Source organism: Pseudomassariella vexata (assembly GCF_002105095.1).
Source record: "Pseudomassariella vexata strain CBS 129021 chromosome Unknown BCR38scaffold_4, whole genome shotgun sequence".
Taxonomy (NCBI): Eukaryota; Fungi; Ascomycota; class Sordariomycetes; order Amphisphaeriales; family Pseudomassariaceae; genus Pseudomassariella; species Pseudomassariella vexata.
Window position 1 is genome coordinate 2,655,105 of NW_024467959.1, and position 18,812 is coordinate 2,673,916.

Below are 18,812 nucleotides of genomic sequence, written 5' to 3' on the forward strand. Positions count from 1 at the left end.
TACAGTGGTTCGGCTCCCTGTCAATCACCTCCCGCCCACTGATAATCAATCAATCGCGAGCCAATCTCCCCTTGCAATGACGTTGCAGCAGCGCACACCGTTCAAGAAGTCCCCTCATACTACCCACGTCCACCTTCTTGCAGGCCCTCTCCTCCCAACTTACAGCTCTCCTCCAGACTTCTCTATAGAGTTTCCCGTCCGCTGCAACCTGCAACCTGCAGACTTCCGTCCTAAATTCTACCATACACTCGACTTGCCATTTTTACATGCACACTGAAACCTAGTAATCTGACTGTATCCATTGGTTCATCCCTCTTTAGAACCAATTGTCTTACAATCTGGCTCCTCCACAAGCCAGGGCGGCCAATTGATGGCCAGACCATCCCCCGAACACTTGTCCTCCTTCGCCAACCACAGCAGCAATAATCATGGCCCAACAAACAACGAAAAGCAGCAGGCGGTAGCAGTAGCAGAAGCGATAGCAACCTCGTCCCTGCTCCAACCACGCATGGCTGTAGTCCTCGGTGTCCCCGCGCGCTGGCACCCTTTCCTCTTCGCCTGCCGTCTTCTCTCGATTGCCCCGACGCTATGGTGGGGGGTCCGCTGTGCACTGGGGTTCTTGGTCGCCGATTTCCTCGAGAACGGATTATGGAGCGGGGAGAACGATCATGTTGATGGAAGAGGAGGAGGAAGTACCAAGATAGATAACAGAGGAGAGAGACGGTTGATGTTGACAGAGACAGCGTTGGCTATTATATGGGTATGTCTTGTCTTCTTTCCTCCTACTATATACCCGGCTACCGACCCATTTACCCCTCGAAAACAACCCCAAGCTTTGTAAAGAAGACAGCTAGCTAACCCACCCTTCCTGCCCCAGTGCGCCGCATCCGCCTACCTCTCCTACTTCTTCACCGACTGCCTCATGTCCCGCTGGCTCCTAAACTACACCCCGCAAGCAACCATCGTTCGTCTCCTAACCCTCTCCTCCATCTTCGCCTTCGTAGCCAGCAACGCCGTGTCCCTGACAGGCGGCACCGCCGACCCTTCCTTACTCCTACCCGCCTGGATTGGCATGGCTTGGACCCTGACAGCGTGCTACCACTTCACCCAGCGCAAGATCAACATCCGTAAGGAGACCTCGGCCAGCATCTCCGTTTTCTCTCTTGCTAGTTTCGTCAGCATGGTAGCGCTGTTGGTGCATTTGCATTTGATGAAGGATGAGTACCCCCCTGTGCCGCTGTGGGGATGGCTAAGGCGGGCGGGCGAGATTGCAGGGAGAATTTTGGTGGCGGTTTTGGATGTCAAGAGGCGAAGGGATTTGGAGGTGTAAGGGAACGCTTCTGTGGACTTTGTTCCTTGCATCTGTATATACCTTCACTATTCGAGGCGTTATGTTGGAACACTTAGAGTTAGTGCATGTGGCCGGCACTTGGCGTTGAGGTTCACTTTATTATATCCCGAACTTGTTCGCGCATCATCTTCAGTCTGATTGACCTGAGTGTAATTATGATCATTCGAGATGGACGGACAGATTGTCACTTGCAATATCTACGCAGTCTGAAGTTCGGGAATGTGTCTTCTGTACTATCTGATATAGAATCATGCTTACAGAATCAAGAATGAAAGTCTTCCAAGTCATGATGAAGTCGGAAACTTGCGTCCTCACTGAGCCTACGCAGGCAGAAGAAATCATTCCGAGAGCCAAAACATGGAGCTTTGTCCATTCCGAAAACTAAAAAATCCTCGTTGTCGAGCAAATGGGTATCATGCCTAAATCCGTTTCACTCCGTTGTACGCCTCGATCATCATCGTAATCTTGTTGCCAGAACCAGTTGACCGGCCAGAAGTGTCTGCTGCTCGAGAGCTAACGCGTGACGCTACTGCCCGCCAGTCCTTCGCTTAGATGTCGCGACCATGATCGAGGCTATCGAGTACAACAGTGTAACGGGGGCATGCACGGCCAGCTTAGAAACCGTGGACCTTGATGGTCTTGGCATCTAGCTCTAGGCCTTCCTTCTTGTCGATGAGGAATTCCTGGACATCCTTGCGCTGATCGCCCTGGAGCTGGATCACTTCGCCCATCTCGGTGTCATTGACGATGGTGCCATTGCAAGCTGGAAAAGGGTGGCAAAGTCAGTTTTAATGACTCAGCAGGATGTCATGGGCGAAGGCTGAGCAAAGGGTCACCTACCGAATTTCTTCTTGATGACCTTCAGAATCTTCTTCTGATCGAATTTCTTCGGGAGACCCTGAACCGTAGTCAGGGTTTTACGACCATTTCGCTCTGTAGCAAATAGAAATTAGCAATTAATTGAACGGATGCGGTGACGTGCTGCGATGGAAATGCCTGGCGTTGGTGAGGGGCAACGGAAGATCGGGGTCAGGGTGTCACCCCACGTGAGGAAGCCCCCTAGCGTCCCCTGAGCAATTTTCCAACATCCGACGGTGAAGTGATTGATCGTGGAACTGGTTGTAAAGGGCAAACATACGCTGAATGCGAATATGGATGTAATTTTGCGCCTGTTTGGATTCTCCTGTATCCTCGTCGGCTTCGGCGAAGGGGTCTGTTTGATGTCATCGTCAGCATAGAATCTGGGAAAAGGTGACGAGGGGCGCAGTTAGTGAAGCGGTTGTAGCCATGATGACGACAAGCCCCCATCAGAGGTATGCAGCAGCATTCAAATGGGAAGCAATACACTGAGGCGAGGGTAGCTGACGTACCGTAGGTCTTGAGGTTTTCGATTGACATAAACTCGAGTTTACTGGGGAACCTGGGGGAAAGGGTTTGTGATAGGGGGACTCGAAGTGGTGCGACCGACGGCTAAGTCTCGCGAAACAGTTGCTGATAGAGTTTGTGGTTGGCGGTGAAGAATGAGAAATAGAGATGGGGGAGTCCTCTGTATTTAACAGAGAGTTGGGTGGAATGCGACGAGTTGAATGGACTATCGGAGATGTTGGTTGTTGGTGGGATGGGAAAGAATGGAAGGAGGGGATGGAGCAACAAGACGATATCAGTTCACTGGGACAGGCGCTTTGACCAGGTTAAGAGTGGGGCGGACACTGGCTAGAATGTGGTTGCCTCAGGTGGCAACGATTAAGATGGCTGCCAAGCCTGCATCGCCACAAGCCAGTGCAAATGCTCTCAATAGCCAAATCGCGAACCCCGAAACTACCGGATACTAGAATTACTCACGATATCAGACCGACAACGCCATTCGCACGTACCATGGTTCCTGACAATTGTTCTCATATTCTATCCAAACCTGGAGGATCTCGTTTGCAATCTTGTATATAAGGGAACTTCAAATTTGACTTGGATTGCATATGACGTATATTCGCTTCCCTCCTGAGTTCCAATTTCATGTCTGGGTGGACCTGAGTGGGACTTTAAATACGGTTGGCGAAAATCCTGCTTGCGAGCCTCATTCTGAACTAAAGCAGAATGTCGGGAAAATCAGAGAAGTCAGGGAAGACCGGCAAGTTAGGCAAGTCGGCCGAACCGGCATTGGAGTTGGCCGTGGCCTTCGAGCCTACGGAGCTTGATCCCGGCTTCCCAGGTTTGATTGAGGATGTCTCTGGGGCTGACTGGGTTCCTTTATTCCAGAATCCATGCTCTTTCGACCCAGCTACCTTTTCCAAGGTCATGTTGAATCTCATTCACAATCCAAATCTCAACTCCAGCTGGCTGTTCCGTGCAGATATCCTATTCAAGAGTGATGGTGATCAGGATCAACCACATGGACCTGCCGAGCATAAACCACGACTTGTCCAGTTCAGGGACTTTCAACTGGAAAAGCTCTTTGTACGGAGACTGATCCCCCGGAACGCTTTAAGGGACAAGCCCCTTGATCAAACATGTATATTCTATCATGCGGAAGGACCAGGTGAGGCGGAGAGGTGGATGCTGGTGTATAACCCGCACGTCTCTTCTGTATCTGAAATGCCCTTCTACCACCCTAACGTTCGGGGTTTGGCATTCCTGCACGAATGGAACGCCAAAACTGAAGAGGGCACTATCTCCATTCATTACTGTTTCTTCAATCAGGATGATAGAAGTCAAACGCCAAAGTTGGTTCGTACAGCCCTCCATCTGTTGTCTACGCTCCACAAGCACGGAGAAGGCTCGAAGGCAGGCTACGTCAAGCGGGTTCATCACGATACTATAGTCCCCCAAAGAACAGTTCAAACGACTTACGCCAGGCTCAAAGAGAAATACGGACGGAAACTCATAGAATCTTGGGCTGAAGTGACTGATCCTTCAAAGCATGTCTTCGAAGATCTGAGCATTGCCGCGTTTCTCATCGAGTTGTGGCGTCAAATGTATTCTGGCACTGTCTTTCCGGGGTTCGTTGATATTGGATGTGGCAACGGCCTCCTCGTTTACGTGCTACTCCAAGAAGGATACTCGGGGTGGGGATTTGATGCTCGAAAACGCAAGTCGTGGGAGAACTACAACGTCCCAAGTGGCACGACAATAAATACGGAAGCATTGTCAAGTCTTCGGCAACATGTCCTGCTCCCATCAATCATCCAGGACAGAAGCAAATCCGACGAAACGGGAGATGACTTGTCCAACGACTATGATATGGAGAATCTGATCCAGGACGGCACCTTCCCGAAAGGCACGTTCATCATATCTAACCATGCAGACGAGCTTACACCATGGACTCCTGTGCTTGCGACCGCATCAGAATGCCCGTTCATCATGATACCATGTTGCAGCCATGATCTGTCAGGGTCAAGGTTCAGGGCACCACCCCCTAAACAGCAAGATAAGTCGACGTCGGCCTATTCGTCGCTTGTTTCTTGGGTGTCACAGATTGGAACGGATTGCGGCTGGGAGATAGAGACGGAGATGTTGAGGATACCAAGCACACGAAATACTGGATTGCTAGGAAGAAGGAGGACCGCAGACTACGCGGATGTTGACCTGCAAGAGGTTATACGAAAGTACGGGGGAGCCGTGGGCTTTGCTGACAATGTCATGAAGCTAGTAAAGGCCAACCCGAGAGGTCATTGACGGCCTCAACTGTACCTAGGTTAGCATAGCTAGAGGCGCTAGCAAAGTTTTTCCTTGTCAAGATAAATAATTGTGCAACTTCGGGAGAAAGTCATGGTCAGCCGGTGGCCTGGCTTACAATGACCATTGAGTATCCCATCAAGGTTCTGAGGATGGAACCACCAGCCTGGCATTTGCCTTTCAAAAGATCCAAATGCACAGGCAACGATTCGAAACGAAAATAACAGTAAAAAACATCCCAAAACAAAATTTTGCTTGAAATAACGTAGATACCGTACATATTGTTGCGAGTGGTGAATGTGTCTTTGAAGGAAGGAAGTGCTAGCTTGTCCTGACCAGCCAGAGATTGAAGCTCCGAAATAGTGGGTCACATGATCCCCAATTTAGCGGAAGGGACACTTCGCGACATGGAATCTGCATCTGGAACTCCCAACTTAAGTGTCAATCGTCGAGGCCACCACATATCTCCACGTTTCGTCCTCCTCAAAGGCCGTTTCCCTCGCCCACCATGAGTTACGGCAAAAAAGACGAAGATGCCGACCTTGGCTTGGTCAAGGTCGACCGCACTCAGGTATTCCAAGAAGGTGTGTATTCTGGCAATTGCATCCTCAACCTTACCGTCACCCGTCGTACCCCCACAGTTCAACATAACTAATAGTCCTTCGCTAGCTCGACTATTCAACAGTTCGCCCATCCAACCCCGAAGATGTCGAATCCTCTTGACCAAGATTGCCCTTTTACTCTACACGGGCGAGAAGTTCCCGACCAACGAAGCCACAACCCTATTCTTCGGCATCTCGAAGCTGTTCCAGAACAAAGATGCCAGCTTGCGACAGATGGTCCACCTCGTCATCAAGGAACTGGCTTCTTCTGCTGAGGACATAATTATGGTGACAAGTACCATCATGAAGGACACGGGTGGCAGCACCGATGCAATTTACAGACCTAATGCCATTCGGGCCCTGTGCCGGATTATAGATGTAAGTCGGTGAATTAGAATGGTCTGCCAAAAGCATTGAGCCGGGCCCTTCGTTGCTAATGCTGGACAATGTTTAGGCGACCACGGTTCAGTCCATTGAACGGGTTATGAAGACGGCAATTGTCGACAAGAACCCCTCGGTCTCCTCCGCAGCCCTTATTTCCTCCTACCACCTTCTCCCGATCGCCAAGGATGTTGTTCGACGATGGCAATCTGAGACGCAGGAGGCCGCTGCTTCGACCAAGTCCTCAGGCGGTTTCTCGCTCGGTTTCTCGTCCTCATCGGCCGCAATGCCTGTCAATAACTCCACAATGGCCCAATACCACGCCATTGGCCTACTCTACCAAATGCGGTCGCACGACAGAATGGCATTGGTCAAGATGGTACAACAGTTTGGCGCCGCTGGTGCTGTCAAGAGCCCTGCTGCGATTGTGATGTTGGTACGACTAGCAGCACAGCTGGCCGAGGAGGATTCTTCGCTACGGAAACCCATGATGACATTGCTTGATGGTTGGTTGAGACACAAGAGTGAGATGGTCAATTTCGAGGCCGCCAAGGCTATCTGCGACATGCGCGACGTCACAGACGCCGAGGTCACCCAGGCTGTCCACGTCTTGCAACTGTTCCTGTCTTCGCCCCGAGCTGTCACCAAGTTTGCGGCTCTCCGAATCCTCCACAACTTCGCCTCCTTCAAGCCGCATGCCGTCAACTCTTGCAACCCCGATATTGAACTTCTCATATCCAATGGCAACCGTTCCATCGCCACTTTCGCCATCACTACTCTCTTGAAGACTGGCAACGAAGCGAGCGTGGACCGTCTGATGAAGCAAATTACTGGATTCATGTCTGAGATTACCGATGAGTTCAAGATCACCATTGTCGAGGCCATTCGAACACTGTGCTTGAAGTTCCCAAGCAAGCAGGCTGGCATGCTTGCTTTCCTCAGTGGTATTCTGCGAGATGAGGGCGGCTACGAATTCAAGCGCGCAGTCGTAGAAAGCATGTTCGACCTGATCAAGTTTGTTCCAGACTCCAAGGAGGATGCACTTGCTCACCTCTGCGAATTCATCGAGGACTGCGAGTTCACCAAGTTGGCCGTCCGAATTCTGCACCTCCTCGGTCTCGAGGGGCCGAAGACCACCCACCCCACAAAGTACATCCGTTATATCTACAACCGAGTTGTGCTAGAGAATGCCATTGTCAGAGCCGCGGCTGTGACCGCTCTGGCCAAGTTTGGTGTTGGACAAAAGGACCCCGAAGTCAAGCGCAGTGTCGATGTTCTCTTGACCAGATGTTTAGACGATGTAGACGACGAAGTCCGTGATCGCGCAGCTTTGAACCTGCGATTAATGCATGAGGAAGATGAAATGGCAGAACGTTTTATCAAGAGTGGTAGGTTGCCTCCGATACCCAATGCTTTTCTCCCAGACACTAATATGAGAAATAGAAACTATGTTCTCTCTCCCATATTTCGAGCACCAACTTGTCATGTATGTCACGTCCGATGACAAGGATAGTTTCGATTCACCCTTCGACATCAACAAGATACCGGTGGTTACCCGTGAACAAGCAGATGCCGAGGACCGGACTAAGAAGCTCACCGCCTCGACACCCTCGCTCAAGCCCCCAAAGACCGGACCGTCCAAGGCTACTCCAAGCGGTGCGGACGCACAAGCCTCGGCCGCCGCGGCTGCCCAGAAGTACGCCCAGGAGCTCATGGCAATTCCGGAGATGAACGAATTCGGTAGTGTTCTAAAATCCTCTACTGTCACTGAACTTACCGAGGCTGAGACCGAGTACGTTGTCTCCGTCATCAAGCACATTTTCAAGGAGCACATTGTTCTCCAATACGAGGTCAAGAACACCCTTCCGGCAACTGTGCTGGAGAATGTGTCCGTGGTTGCTGCACCTTCGGAAGAGGAAGAACTTGAGGAGGTCTTCATCATCCAGGCCGAAAAGCTTGCTACAGATGAGCCTGGCAAGATTTATGTGGCGTTCAAGAAGGTGAACGGCGAGGCATCTATGCCTACAAGCACCTTCTCGAACATACTCAGGTTCAACCTCAAGGAAATCGACCCCTCAACCAACGAGCCAGAGGAGGAAGGCTACGATGACGAGTATGAGGTGGGCGAGTTTGACCTTGCTGGCAGCGACTATGTGATCCCGGCATTCGCAGGTAACTTTGCACACATCTGGGAGCAGGTTGGAGCCGCAGGGGACGAAGCGGAAGAGACTTTCCAGTTGTCAGGGGCCAACAGCATTGCAGGTAAGCTATTTCGTCGTAACGTGCTTATGTGAATGCACTTTACTAATTCCTATTTTGCAGACGCAACAGAACAACTGGCCAAGACGTTGTCATTACAGCCGCTGGAGGGAACCGACGTACCGGTAAACCAAACGACACATCAACTTAAGTTGTTGGGCAAGACGGTGAATGGTGGCCGAGTGCTGGCTAACATCAGGATGGCGTACTCATCGAAATCTGGTGTGACGACCAAGATGGTAGTGCGCAGCGAAGAAGAAGGGGTGGCTGCTATGGTGGTGGCATCAGTCGCTTAATGTCGGGTTTCGGTAGGCGTTATTACTGCAGCAAAATGAGTCAGCGAAGTGTTGCTTGGGTTTCGAGGGCATGCATCTTAGATACTATATGGGCCGGACCGTTGTAAGACATTTGAGGCACGCGGACGAGCTTTGGGCGGCTTCGAGCCCCTGCAAATCGTAGGGAGAAGGTGAGGCAACTTGAAAAACTGCCAAGGAGACAAGTTCACAGACGCGCTTGTTCACTGACTAGTAGAACTAAGGACGAACTAGGGAGAAGGTGATCTGGTTGAGAACCAAGCTATCCCCATGACTATTATCAAGCAAGCCAATTCAAACTTCATGTGCCGGTATGTTCTCCAACAAGCCTTGTTTCAATGGTTTCGAGGCCAACCGGAGGGGACAGGAGGCCACATGTGATTGATGTTGAATGCTTCGCAAGGGCAAAGGACAGCCCTGGGCGCTAGCATGGATAGGGACTAGCGGGCAAGCCGATGAGATTCGGCTTTTGCTAGGATCCAAGGACTAGGGTCTTATGACGTTGCAATATGTGTAATGTTTGGTAAATGCCAAAAGCTTGAACACGCGAACAACCCATTATTACCTTCTTTCTTCAACCGTTCCGGCGCTATCTTTGATATCGTTACGAACCTTGTCGGCTCCTGCATCACTGAACCGTCTGTCTTGGACTTGTGCACGCTGCCGTATTTGGTTCGTGGAAGTTGCAAGGCAGTGACCCCTCAAAAGATACCACAAGCCCTAACCACCGCCGCAGTCGGATTGCTCTTCTTCTTGCGTCCCGACGATTAAGCCCTACAATATCTATCTATATTGTACCTGCTCCATCCGTCAGACAGGCAACACCGTCAAGATGGTGTACGTACGCCAGGAATTCTTGCCGAACCTCAAGGAGTACAAATACTCGGGAGTGGATCACTCGTTGATGTCGCGATATGTGCTGAAGCCCTTCTACTCCAATGTGGTGATCCGCTGCTTCCCCATGTGGATGGCGCCGAACCTCATCACGTTGTCGGGGTTCATGTTTGTCATATTCAACTTCTTCACGCTACTGTGGTATAACCCGACGCTCGACCAGAATTGCCCGACATGGGTCTACTACAGCTGGGCTATAGGCCTGTTTCTCTATCAGACCTTTGACGCCGTGGACGGGTCACAAGCGTGAGTGAACATTACCTCATCCCGACTTCGAATTTTCATTGCTTGATGAGCCCGGACTAAAATATGTTGCAAAATAACAGACGACGAACCCGTCAAAGCGGCCCGCTCGGCGAGCTCTTCGACCACGGTGTCGACGCGCTCAACACCTCCCTCGAGTGCCTCATCTTCGCCGGCTGCCAAAACATGGGCCACTCGTGGTACACAGTCGCGACACTCTTCGCCTCGCTGCTGACCTTCTACGTTCAGACATGGGACGAGTACCACACCAAGACCCTGACGCTGGGCATTGTCAGCGGGCCCGTCGAGGGCATCCTGATCATCGTCTGCGTCTACGCCCTGACTGGCTGCGTCGGCGGCGGCAGCTTCTGGCAGCAATCACTCTTACGCACTGTCGGCGTCCCGGACTCGTGGGGCATCCCGTCGTTTCTCTACGAGTTCAGCTTCACGCAGTGGTACATGGTGCAGGGCACCGTAGTTCTCGTCTTCAACACGGTTGAGAGCGCGCGCAATGTCATTAAAGCCCGTCGTGCCCGCGGTGACCGCAGCCGAGGTGCATTGCTGGGGCTGCTTCCCTTCTTCGGCACCTGGTCCCTCATCATCGCCTACCTCTGGCTGCAGCCCCTGATCCGAACTCAGCATCTTGTCCCCTTCGCCATGTTCGCTGGTATCGTCAATGCGTACAGCGTGGGCCAGATGATCACGGCGCATCTCGTTAAGCTTGATTTCCCTTACTGGAACGTGCTGGTTGTGCCGCTTGCCTGGGGCGTCTTCGACTCGCTTGGTCCGTTGCTACAGTCTAAGCTCGGGTGGACTTTTGGATGGCCCAGTGCGCTGGGTGATGATGTCTACCAAGTTGCATTCATGTTCTCGATGCTGGGCATGGCGATTGGCGTCTATGGCAGTTTTGTCGTCGATGTCATTGTTACCATTTGCGATTACCTCGATATCTACTGCCTGACTATTAAGCACCCATATGTGGAAGTCCAGGAGGAGAATAGCAATGGGAAGAAGGAGAAGTAGAGGTATTTCTCTCTTGTGTCCGCGTGCGACAGAAAGAAAACGCCAGCAAAGTGGGGATGTGACATGATCTCTCCGAAGTCGTCGGAGAAGCTACGAGCCATATACCTTGAGCAATACGCGAAAGTAACGGTAAGTAGGCGCAGCTGGTACATGAGGTCTCGAGAAACAGACGGGTTGGCGGGGAGGCCTCGAGGAGGCAATTCAGTATAATGGGCTAATGACTTATGAAGGCCAAGACAAAGCGAGGAACGCCTTTTCTTAAGGTTGGTTTTCTCTCCTTGATGAACAGATAGTCTGAACTACGAAGGACGCACGCGAGCAAATGGAGTTCAGGCGGTTATGCTTTATATACGTTTATCTATCTTGACTCGAGCAGTTTCTGATACTGCCGGGCAGAGTTTTGGTGGTATTGAATGATGAGAGGAATCATAGAACGAACACGCGAGATACCAATATAGACAGATTTGAATGATTACAATTCCCTACAAAGAGCTTGACCAAGCCGGCCCAACTACACTCCCAACTACACCAACATTGCCATCGGCCACCAGCAATTTTAGAAGACACACGCAGACATGCATGGGTGCTGGATCTATAGGCTGTGTGGACTATTTAATGGTAGTGGTTCCGGTCGTGGGTCATTTGTCACAAATTACGAAATCGAGTCGCTCAGCCGGGTCGGATAGGGGTTGGCTGCCCCTCGGCATGTACACTTTGCCATGGGATTCTACTTCTTCAACAACTCTTCCCCGCGTAAGACTTCCGCAATCAGCAATCAATTAAGCGCGAGTCCGTACACATTATTAAAGTCTATTAAGGTGTGTATCAATACTTCTGCGAATGCAAAGCTAAAGTCCAGGGATCCGAATTATCGCCTTCATGTTCGCAAGTGGCGGCTCATGATGCCTTGCGAGTTGTTCCGGCTGACCTTTGCTTCCTCCAGCATGTCTACTTCGTCACTTGCCCACCCAATGCAGAATGGCCAACTCTCACTATGCTTCGTTCCTCCAATTCAATCCCCACATCCAGAACCAATCACTATGGTCCAACGCCTCAAAGCATCGTCCGCGAAACCAACTCCTCACTTCAACCAAATCACGAGGATGGGACGACGGTATCGAGGTGAACGAGGAAGAATCGTGATGAATCATTGAGTTTTGACAAACTCGTGGCCGTTCTTTGAGGGGGTAGATGAGTGTCGAGTCGCGTACAGTCATATTCATGACGGCGAGAAACCAAAATGATCAAGCCAAGATCATGGCCCTTGGGTGACCCAGATTTGGTAGGCATCTCCAAGTCCACATCGCTACAAGACGTCATTTCCAACGCCTCCGACAACTGCCTCCTTCACATCGCTGCAGAGATAGCATTCGTCGTCCACTTCTCCTCGTTAGCCTGCTGGCTATAACGATGTTGCATCATTGGCAGCTAATCCTTCTTGTACTCAAACTTGGGCAAAGTCGACCCGGTGGAAGACTGGGGGTGATTGATCAGGGTTTGAAAGGTCATATTAAGTAGGGCCTCGGCATGTTCGCTGGCAGGAACCTTGTTCGCCTCCTCGATGGTCAACTGCTTGTTGACGACCTTGTCCTTGGATTTCTCTCGTTTATCCCCAATGACGCCGATAGTCCGCTCGAAATCGCGACGGCTCTTCTCTCTAATAGCATCGTCCATCGAGGTGTTGATCATGTCGTTTCCAGCGTAGAAATAAGCGTCTATCTTAGCCTGGCGGGCCGCCTGGCCGCGATTCTTGGGCATGCCAAAAATATCGAGAGGGTAATCTTCAGCCCAGCCAGGCGGAAGTGGCTTCGTTCGGGAGCTGAAGTCGTGTGGAATTCCAAAGGGATAGAAGGGGCGAACTTGCTCTGCAGTGAGAGTATCACTGATTTTTGTCGACTCGTTCAATGAGGCCTCTCTGGCCAAATGGGCTTGGACCGACGTGAAACCCTCACTTTTGAATGATGGGGTGGACTGCCGAGCCAATGCGTACGGGTATTGATACTGGTATTGTTGGTAGTTGAGATTGGATGCGGTTAGCTTGGCTAGAGCTGCGTCATCATAGACTCGCGATCTCTGTCGGTCAGTGTCGAGGGTAGACGACTTGTGCTGGCGCAGACCCGGGGGCCCGGCAGTCAGGGGCTGAGGCGCGCCATAGCCCTTTGACAAGACCGCCTTGAAAGCGTTTCGCGATGACTGCGCCTCGTACTCACTGACCCCATCGGATTGTAGGAGGTTGGCCAGTGTGGCCGGGTCAGACCGGGTATTTCGCAAGTTGGGCATAGATGCGTTGCTTATGTTCGCCAAGGGCCGAGCACGAGATAGAACCATCTGTGCATTCTTCTGCATAGGGTTGGGATAGGATGCTAGGTTGGTCAGGGTCTTCACAGACATATTCCTCAGGTTTTCATCCACCTCCACATCATCATTATCATCGACTTTTGCATCGCCATGTTTGTCGGAGGCTGCAGGTGCAGCTGTAAATGAGTTGCCAGCAAGCATAGCTGAGTTATAAAAGCTCTCAGGACTGGTAGTGCCAGGACTGACGGCACGGTCCTGGTTCTGCTGCAGGGGCGAGTATTGCTGGAGGCTGTTGGCTGTCGTGGGAGGTGACATGGAACCCTTCAAGGAGAAACCAGCCAAGGCTGACTTGTGAATGTAGTCCGAGTTGGGCGGCCACTTGACGGTGCGACCTCTTCGAGCAGGAGGTTGAAGGGGCGTGGCATGGGGATTGTAGATGGAGCCCACGGTGGTGTAGATCTGGGGGCTTTGCTGCTGCTGCTTTTGCTGCTTGGGAGTCTCCATGGTGTCAAGACCAATGAGCGTATCGCTACTAGTTGACTCGACTGCTGGAATAGTCTGCCCGGGGAGTACAACCGAGTAGTGGTGTGGAGGCAAGCGTGAAGTAAGAAGGATGCTGTATATGACGTCGTGCAGACGTTGGTGTTTTTTGGATACCTTAAGGTAAGTGGGATGGAAATGAATGGCAAGGACCCAAAGTCCAACTCCAGAAAATGCGTCGGCTTTGGCCAGAAGGGCAAGAGTCCCGACGTATAAAAGAGAAGAACACAGCGTTGCCAGGCCGTGGAAAAGAGTGAATTGGGCGATGGTGATCAATTGGTGACGACCGGTCCCCTTGTGGACGGGATGAAGGCAGAGCTCAGAACTGAACCTGAGGGAGGTACAACGCGGGCGAGCACAACCAGCACCACCAACCCAGCAGCTCGTTCTTTCCCAAACTTGAAAAGCCAACTGAACAACTGTGGCAGCCTTGGCAAATTATCGGAAAGAGCCTTGGGATTGTCTGGAACTTTTGGTGTTTACGCAATGCCTGATATTGGAGACGACCAGCGATGCGACTTTGCTGTCCTGCCTGGATAAATTGCCTGAGAAAGAAACCAGACAGCATTCCCGGAAACAGACGACTCACTTGGATCACTGCGAATGTCTAGCTCCTGCCTGGACTTTCCCATCACCCATCCCGAAGCAATGTTTCCTCCCAACAGGAACCTCCTGCATCCGGAAGCTGCTAACTTCAGTCCCGAATCATCGTGACGTGGGCTGCTAGAAAGCCAAAAACCCACCTGAATCAAGCTATCCACGATAATTTCCTCCACCACCTCGCATGGCCATGTCCCCCTGTTTTATCTTGGGATCAACAGCCGCTGCCGATGTATCCTCGTACACATCATATACTGTGACCCCAAGATTTAGCGAGTCTGTACAAGTCATGAGGGTCAGCGGCGTCTCTCAATCAGAGTTTACGGCACTCTAAGGCTTCGGGCAAGCCATTGTTCTTTGAACGGGTAGAAGCCAAATACACCTACATCTGTCACTCTCGACTATTGGCAATGAGGCGAATACCTGGTCAACCTAGCTGTACTGCCGTCCAGGGCATTCTGCGAACATCGCTTGGTAGTCTGAATAGACAGACCGCTGTGTTAGATAGGTAGCCAGCTGTTCCGGATGGAGACGCCAACCTGAGAGAAGCCAGGGGAAAGCTCCAGCTCATCTGCCACAGACACCGGCCGCCATCCGGCATGTCATGAGACCCATTGCCGTCAGGAAACGTGTGTTTTTACCTCTGGCCACTTTCTTGCTGCGTGAGTTGCTTCCCGGTAATCCTCACTCCTTTAGCTCGCTGTGCATTATTGACAAGCACTAATAATTCCAGGGCCAGCTTGTTGCATCTACATGAGGTCCAACAACGCGTCACCGGTGTGTTCAGCACCAGCCCGCCACGTGTTTCGGAATTCAGGGTTGGATCTGTGGTAAGATGACAGGCTGGTGTCTCTCCAGGCGCTGGTGATATTCACGCAATGCACATGGGTATGTCTGGGCCGGAATCGACTGGAATTCGTTTGCTATAGAAGTTGCTGGTCGTACAAGCAGGCAACATGACCACGTTCTTGCGAGCATAATTAGGAGGTCGTATGGCGTTCATGCTCACACAAGCCGTATTCAACACGGCCTTTTTCATGGCAAAGATTTTCGCAGTGTTTCTGCAGTGATTTTGACCGGAGTTCATCTCAGGCAGTCAACCTCAAAGGTTTCCAGGATGCTTTGCGGGCCGACGTCCAAGTCGCTGTGTTGTGATCAGCTTACATCAACACCATGCCCATTGACAGCCCTCAACTTATATCGCATCACACCGGCCAATCCTTGGTTTCTTAAGGGGTCTTTCGATCTTCAACAAGTTGACTCAAGACGCATTCTCAACCATGGCAAGGCTGAGAAGCCTACCCCTGACAGGGGAGAAAAGTTGCAATACTCCACCTGACTTTGGTGTGTATGTTCCAATGAGCGCAGACTAACTCCACATAATCACCACGAAGTCTAGAACATGGCTTTTCATCTTGGAGAGCTTCGTCTCTGCCACAGCGCAGTACCCCTTGGAGGACGTTAGTCAGCCGTTCTATATTTAGGCTCCTTACCGATTGGCTAGGCAAAAGTAGCATCTCTAAAGATCAGCCGTTGAAACTGGAAATCCCATCACCTGCCAGAAACGGTTCGCGTAGATACTAAACTTTCGATACAATCTTAGGCGCAACGTTCGAACAATGTCCTTCGACCGCTTCGTACAGCTCGACATGAGTCTCGCGAAGGGCGTTTGTTCGCCAGGTTGGACGAAGCTGAGCGGCTTAGCTTACTAGACCAGAAACAATGGCGCTATACGGCCATGCACTTGCCACGTGATGAACGTGAGACAGGCGATTCAGCGGCTGCCTGACGGAGCTGGTGTTGCACCATAATCTATCGCATATAATGGTCTGCCCTTTTGTCTCACTTTGTTGTCACGAGGCCGCTGTTTAAGTGTCGAATGCAGCAGCAGATTGACGAGTGCATATCTGCGTAGATCGAGGCCTGGTACCCGCCAGCTATCAGATGATGTGTACTATGGTGTTATGGGTAAGTTTTCAATTGTGTGTTTGTACCGTGCCCCACCTTGGCACGCGCTAACTCTTGGCATATGCATCCAATACATTTTACTAGTACTTTGTATGCATTCCGTTGGCCGCGATCACCGCTTCGCACCTCTCTGGCATTGATTTCAAAAGCTCCTGTAAGTAGCTCTCAGGTAATTCATCCCAAGCCTCCTTTACCCATATCCGAAGACGATCATAGCTAGGCTTTTCAGTAATACCGTATTTATCTTCAATGTAGTCCTTCATCCAGTTCCAGCACATCTCTATCGGGTTTAGATCAGGGGAATTAGGTGGCCACTGTACTATATTAATGCCCCTATCCGTAAGATCTGTGACTGTATCAATTTCCGAGTGAGTGAGAGCGCCGTCCTGCATTAATGTAAGGTGTGTACCGAGGTCTCGTTGACAGAGTTGTATCCAGTCATCGATAATAGGAATTGTGTGGGATCGATATGTCTCGGCAGTAATAGAACCCCAATCCTTTTCCCAGAAGATTCCCGGTCCTTTTCCAAGGCCTGAGAAACAGCCCCAGAACATCCAGCCTTGTTTATGTTGGTGTCGTTCGATAATACAGGTCGGGTCCCATTCCTCTCCTGGTCGTCGTGTAACGTACTGTTTTCGGTGGTGTCCTCCTGTAATCCATGTCTCGTCGGTCCAAAGTACCTGAGCCCATTGCTCTGGTTTCCAGCTGACATGTTCGAGGGCCCAGGCGAGGCGCTTTTGTCGGTTAACTTCTGAGATAGGAGGCTTTCGGCGCGCAGTATGTCTCTTGAATCCGAGCCGGCGGAGGGTAGTTCGTATAACGTAAACTCCGAAGAGGGACTGGAAAAGGATGATTGACAACTGGAGGAATGAGGCTCTACGGCCTTGCTTAGAACTAGTTACATATGTAATGAGCTCTTCTTCTTGCTCACGAGATAAAGTCCGGGGTCTACCAGATCTCTTAGCTACCTGGCTTGAAGAGGCCTTAATAGCTGTCTTGATCTGATTAAGAGAAAATGTTGTAATAGTATGAATTTCGACTTTCGATTTACCACCGTCGAAATAAAGGGTTCGAATTCGTTGGCGATCGGCTTCCGTAAGGTGTTTAGTCCCCATTGTGGTTACTGAAACGCGATAATGAGGACGCGTTATTGACAGCAAGTTGGAATCAGAGGTGGAAGTACCTTTTCGTTGGCATGAGTAGGCTAGGCTAGAATTAGTATAGTGTTGCCTTGGCAGTGGTCCACTGGTACTTGTCAGGGGGGTGAAAACTTTGGCCTGATACCGTAGTAGCTGCAGCACAATTCTGAAGGAGACGACAGGGACATGGGTACCAACATACCATAGCGATTGTGTACCGCCGAATAACCTCGCTGGTCTCACATTGCAAATGGCACTCATGCACTGGGATTCAATTTCACGGTCCGGAATACTGGAATCTGGCCCGACCTGGCCCAATCCCATTGTCCTAAGGATGCTGCCAGGGGTGGGGTGACAAGGTGTCTGCATTATCCGATGCATAGTCTCGGGCATCTTATCAGGGACAGCAGGATCGACAGCTTCTCGAATGTTTCGAACTTTTGTTCCCTTGCAAATCTCTACCGGTAAAGAGGCAGGCAGTGTTCGAGAAAAGTTGCGCGAAAGTGTTATCTCAAAACGTACGCAGTAGCAGGATGGGTTGAACATTGGGCCGGAGTTGTCAAGGACAGAACCGCGAACTGGCTTCGCAAGTACTGTTCTATTGAACGCAATTAAGTTCCATGTCTTGACCGTCAGCCCACTGAATGAAGCCGGTAAAGAAGCCGAAAGGCAGAACGGGAATCTGAGATGGTGCGGAGAACCCGCCAGAGGACTGAAGCTTGCACTAGACCAGCGCTAGCGAAACAAGAGCTCTAGTGGGTACTTTGTCCCCGATTAGACTCTGGAGTTCTCCAACTTGTTTCAATCTTCGGTATGAAGACGAGCTGGGACGAGGAGGAATCCATCTCTTTCGCAGCAAACATCTTATGCGGCCGTGCAGCACGTCCGCTTGATGCCAACAGCTGGCTGTCCGTAATTACCGTCGTTGTCGGAGAACACTTGTATGTTTTCCGTCTTCGTCTAGATCAACTCGCAGCCTTACAATCTGAACTGGTGGGCTTGCAGGAGGGGGAGATAGATGGCTGTTGGATTACAACCCAGAAGAGACAATATGAGTTATCGGGTTTGGTCTCTACTCAGCTGATCCAATCTAATCGTCGGCTTCAGACCGGGGTGAGAATAGCTGTCGATATTTTGGGTATCATTGATGCGATGGAGCGGACGGAGAGCCGTCCACGGATGAGAAGATTGCGAGGACGAAGTTGCCAACGCCCAATCCCGGCCCATGGTACTGGTTCGTGCATGAGGGGTCGTTATCCCAGACGTGCGCGGCGCCGCTGCGAGCTTTCGACAAGGGACGGGTTACTTTACGATGATACAGGGACAAACGATGAAGAGCACAAAGCAGTGTCATGAGAAGTTTCAACATTCTGTTGATGTATCTCCGTTTCGTACAACCAACGTGGAAAAGTTGGCCCCTGGCCATGGAGATGTTTCCAGAACCGCGTAATGATGAGTACGACTCCAGCTGCACTCCCTGGTCTCCTTGCAGGCTACATAGTAGACTGGTACATAGCAGGCTGGCCGGTCC

At 51.1% G+C, this 18,812-nt stretch overlaps 7 protein-coding genes across 7 annotated transcripts; 5 read left to right on the plus strand and 2 right to left on the minus strand.

The window, feature by feature from the left end:
• Positions 1-370: 370 nt before the first annotated feature.
• On the plus strand, positions 371-1,330 carry BCR38DRAFT_336640 (N-glycosylation protein-domain-containing protein; the record flags this gene model as incomplete). The annotated part of the gene is made up of 2 exons (XM_040855472.1): positions 371-760; positions 878-1,330. 2 exons carry the CDS (start codon positions 371-373, stop codon positions 1,328-1,330), a joined length of 843 nt encoding a protein of 280 aa, XP_040718320.1.
• A 635-nt stretch (positions 1,331-1,965) lies between these two features.
• BCR38DRAFT_473044 (anaphase-promoting complex subunit Apc5) lies at positions 1,966-2,969 on the minus strand (the record flags this gene model as incomplete). Its single annotated transcript, XM_040862931.1, has 4 exons — positions 2,722-2,969; positions 2,490-2,564; positions 2,192-2,284; positions 1,966-2,114 (listed from the first exon to the last, which is right to left on the minus strand). Exons 1-4 carry the CDS (start codon positions 2,747-2,749, stop codon positions 1,966-1,968), a joined length of 345 nt encoding a protein of 114 aa, XP_040718321.1. The 5' UTR covers positions 2,750-2,969.
• A 193-nt stretch (positions 2,970-3,162) lies between these two features.
• BCR38DRAFT_427927 (uncharacterized protein) lies at positions 3,163-5,284 on the plus strand. The gene has a single exon (XM_040859865.1). The coding sequence runs from the start codon at positions 3,443-3,445 to the stop codon at positions 5,018-5,020; it is 1,578 nt and encodes a 525-aa protein (XP_040718322.1). The 5' UTR covers positions 3,163-3,442; the 3' UTR covers positions 5,021-5,284.
• Positions 5,285-5,528: 244 nt separating this feature from the next.
• BCR38DRAFT_336868 (coatomer subunit gamma-2) lies at positions 5,529-8,558 on the plus strand (the record flags this gene model as incomplete). Its single annotated transcript, XM_040855493.1, has 5 exons — positions 5,529-5,604; positions 5,690-6,000; positions 6,077-7,391; positions 7,447-8,265; positions 8,326-8,558. 5 exons carry the CDS (start codon positions 5,529-5,531, stop codon positions 8,556-8,558), a joined length of 2,754 nt encoding a protein of 917 aa, XP_040718323.1.
• Positions 8,559-8,983: 425 nt separating this feature from the next.
• BCR38DRAFT_163138 (CDP-alcohol phosphatidyltransferase-domain-containing protein) lies at positions 8,984-10,949 on the plus strand. Its single transcript, XM_040853792.1, has 2 exons — positions 8,984-9,716; positions 9,797-10,949. The coding sequence occupies exons 1-2, from the start codon at positions 9,409-9,411 to the stop codon at positions 10,734-10,736; spliced, it is 1,248 nt and encodes a 415-aa protein (XP_040718324.1). The 5' UTR covers positions 8,984-9,408; the 3' UTR covers positions 10,737-10,949.
• Positions 10,950-12,164: 1,215 nt separating this feature from the next.
• Positions 12,165-13,538, minus strand: BCR38DRAFT_407651 (uncharacterized protein; the record flags this gene model as incomplete). Its single annotated transcript, XM_040858189.1, has 1 exon — positions 12,165-13,538. The coding sequence occupies one exon, from the start codon at positions 13,536-13,538 to the stop codon at positions 12,165-12,167; it is 1,374 nt and encodes a 457-aa protein (XP_040718325.1).
• A 4,206-nt stretch (positions 13,539-17,744) lies between these two features.
• Positions 17,745-18,718, plus strand: BCR38DRAFT_163214 (uncharacterized protein). Its single transcript, XM_040853793.1, has one exon. The coding sequence runs from the start codon at positions 18,095-18,097 to the stop codon at positions 18,635-18,637; it is 543 nt and encodes a 180-aa protein (XP_040718326.1). The 5' UTR covers positions 17,745-18,094; the 3' UTR covers positions 18,638-18,718.
• The last annotated feature ends 94 nt before the right edge of the window (positions 18,719-18,812 follow it).

Excerpts from the sequence above, each read along its gene's own strand:
- BCR38DRAFT_427927 (XM_040859865.1), top strand. The coding sequence starts at position 3,443 with ATGTCGGGAAAATCAGAGAAGTCAGGGAAGACCGGCAAGTTAGGCAAG.
- BCR38DRAFT_163138 (XM_040853792.1), top strand. The coding sequence starts at position 9,409 with ATGGTGTACGTACGCCAGGAATTCTTGCCGAACCTCAAGGAGTACAAA. Across the intron at positions 9,717-9,796 it reads GCCGTGGACGGGTCACAAGC|ACGACGAACCCGTCAAAGCG; the intron begins GTGAGTGAACAT and ends GCAAAATAACAG.
- BCR38DRAFT_163214 (XM_040853793.1), top strand. The coding sequence starts at position 18,095 with ATGAAGACGAGCTGGGACGAGGAGGAATCCATCTCTTTCGCAGCAAAC.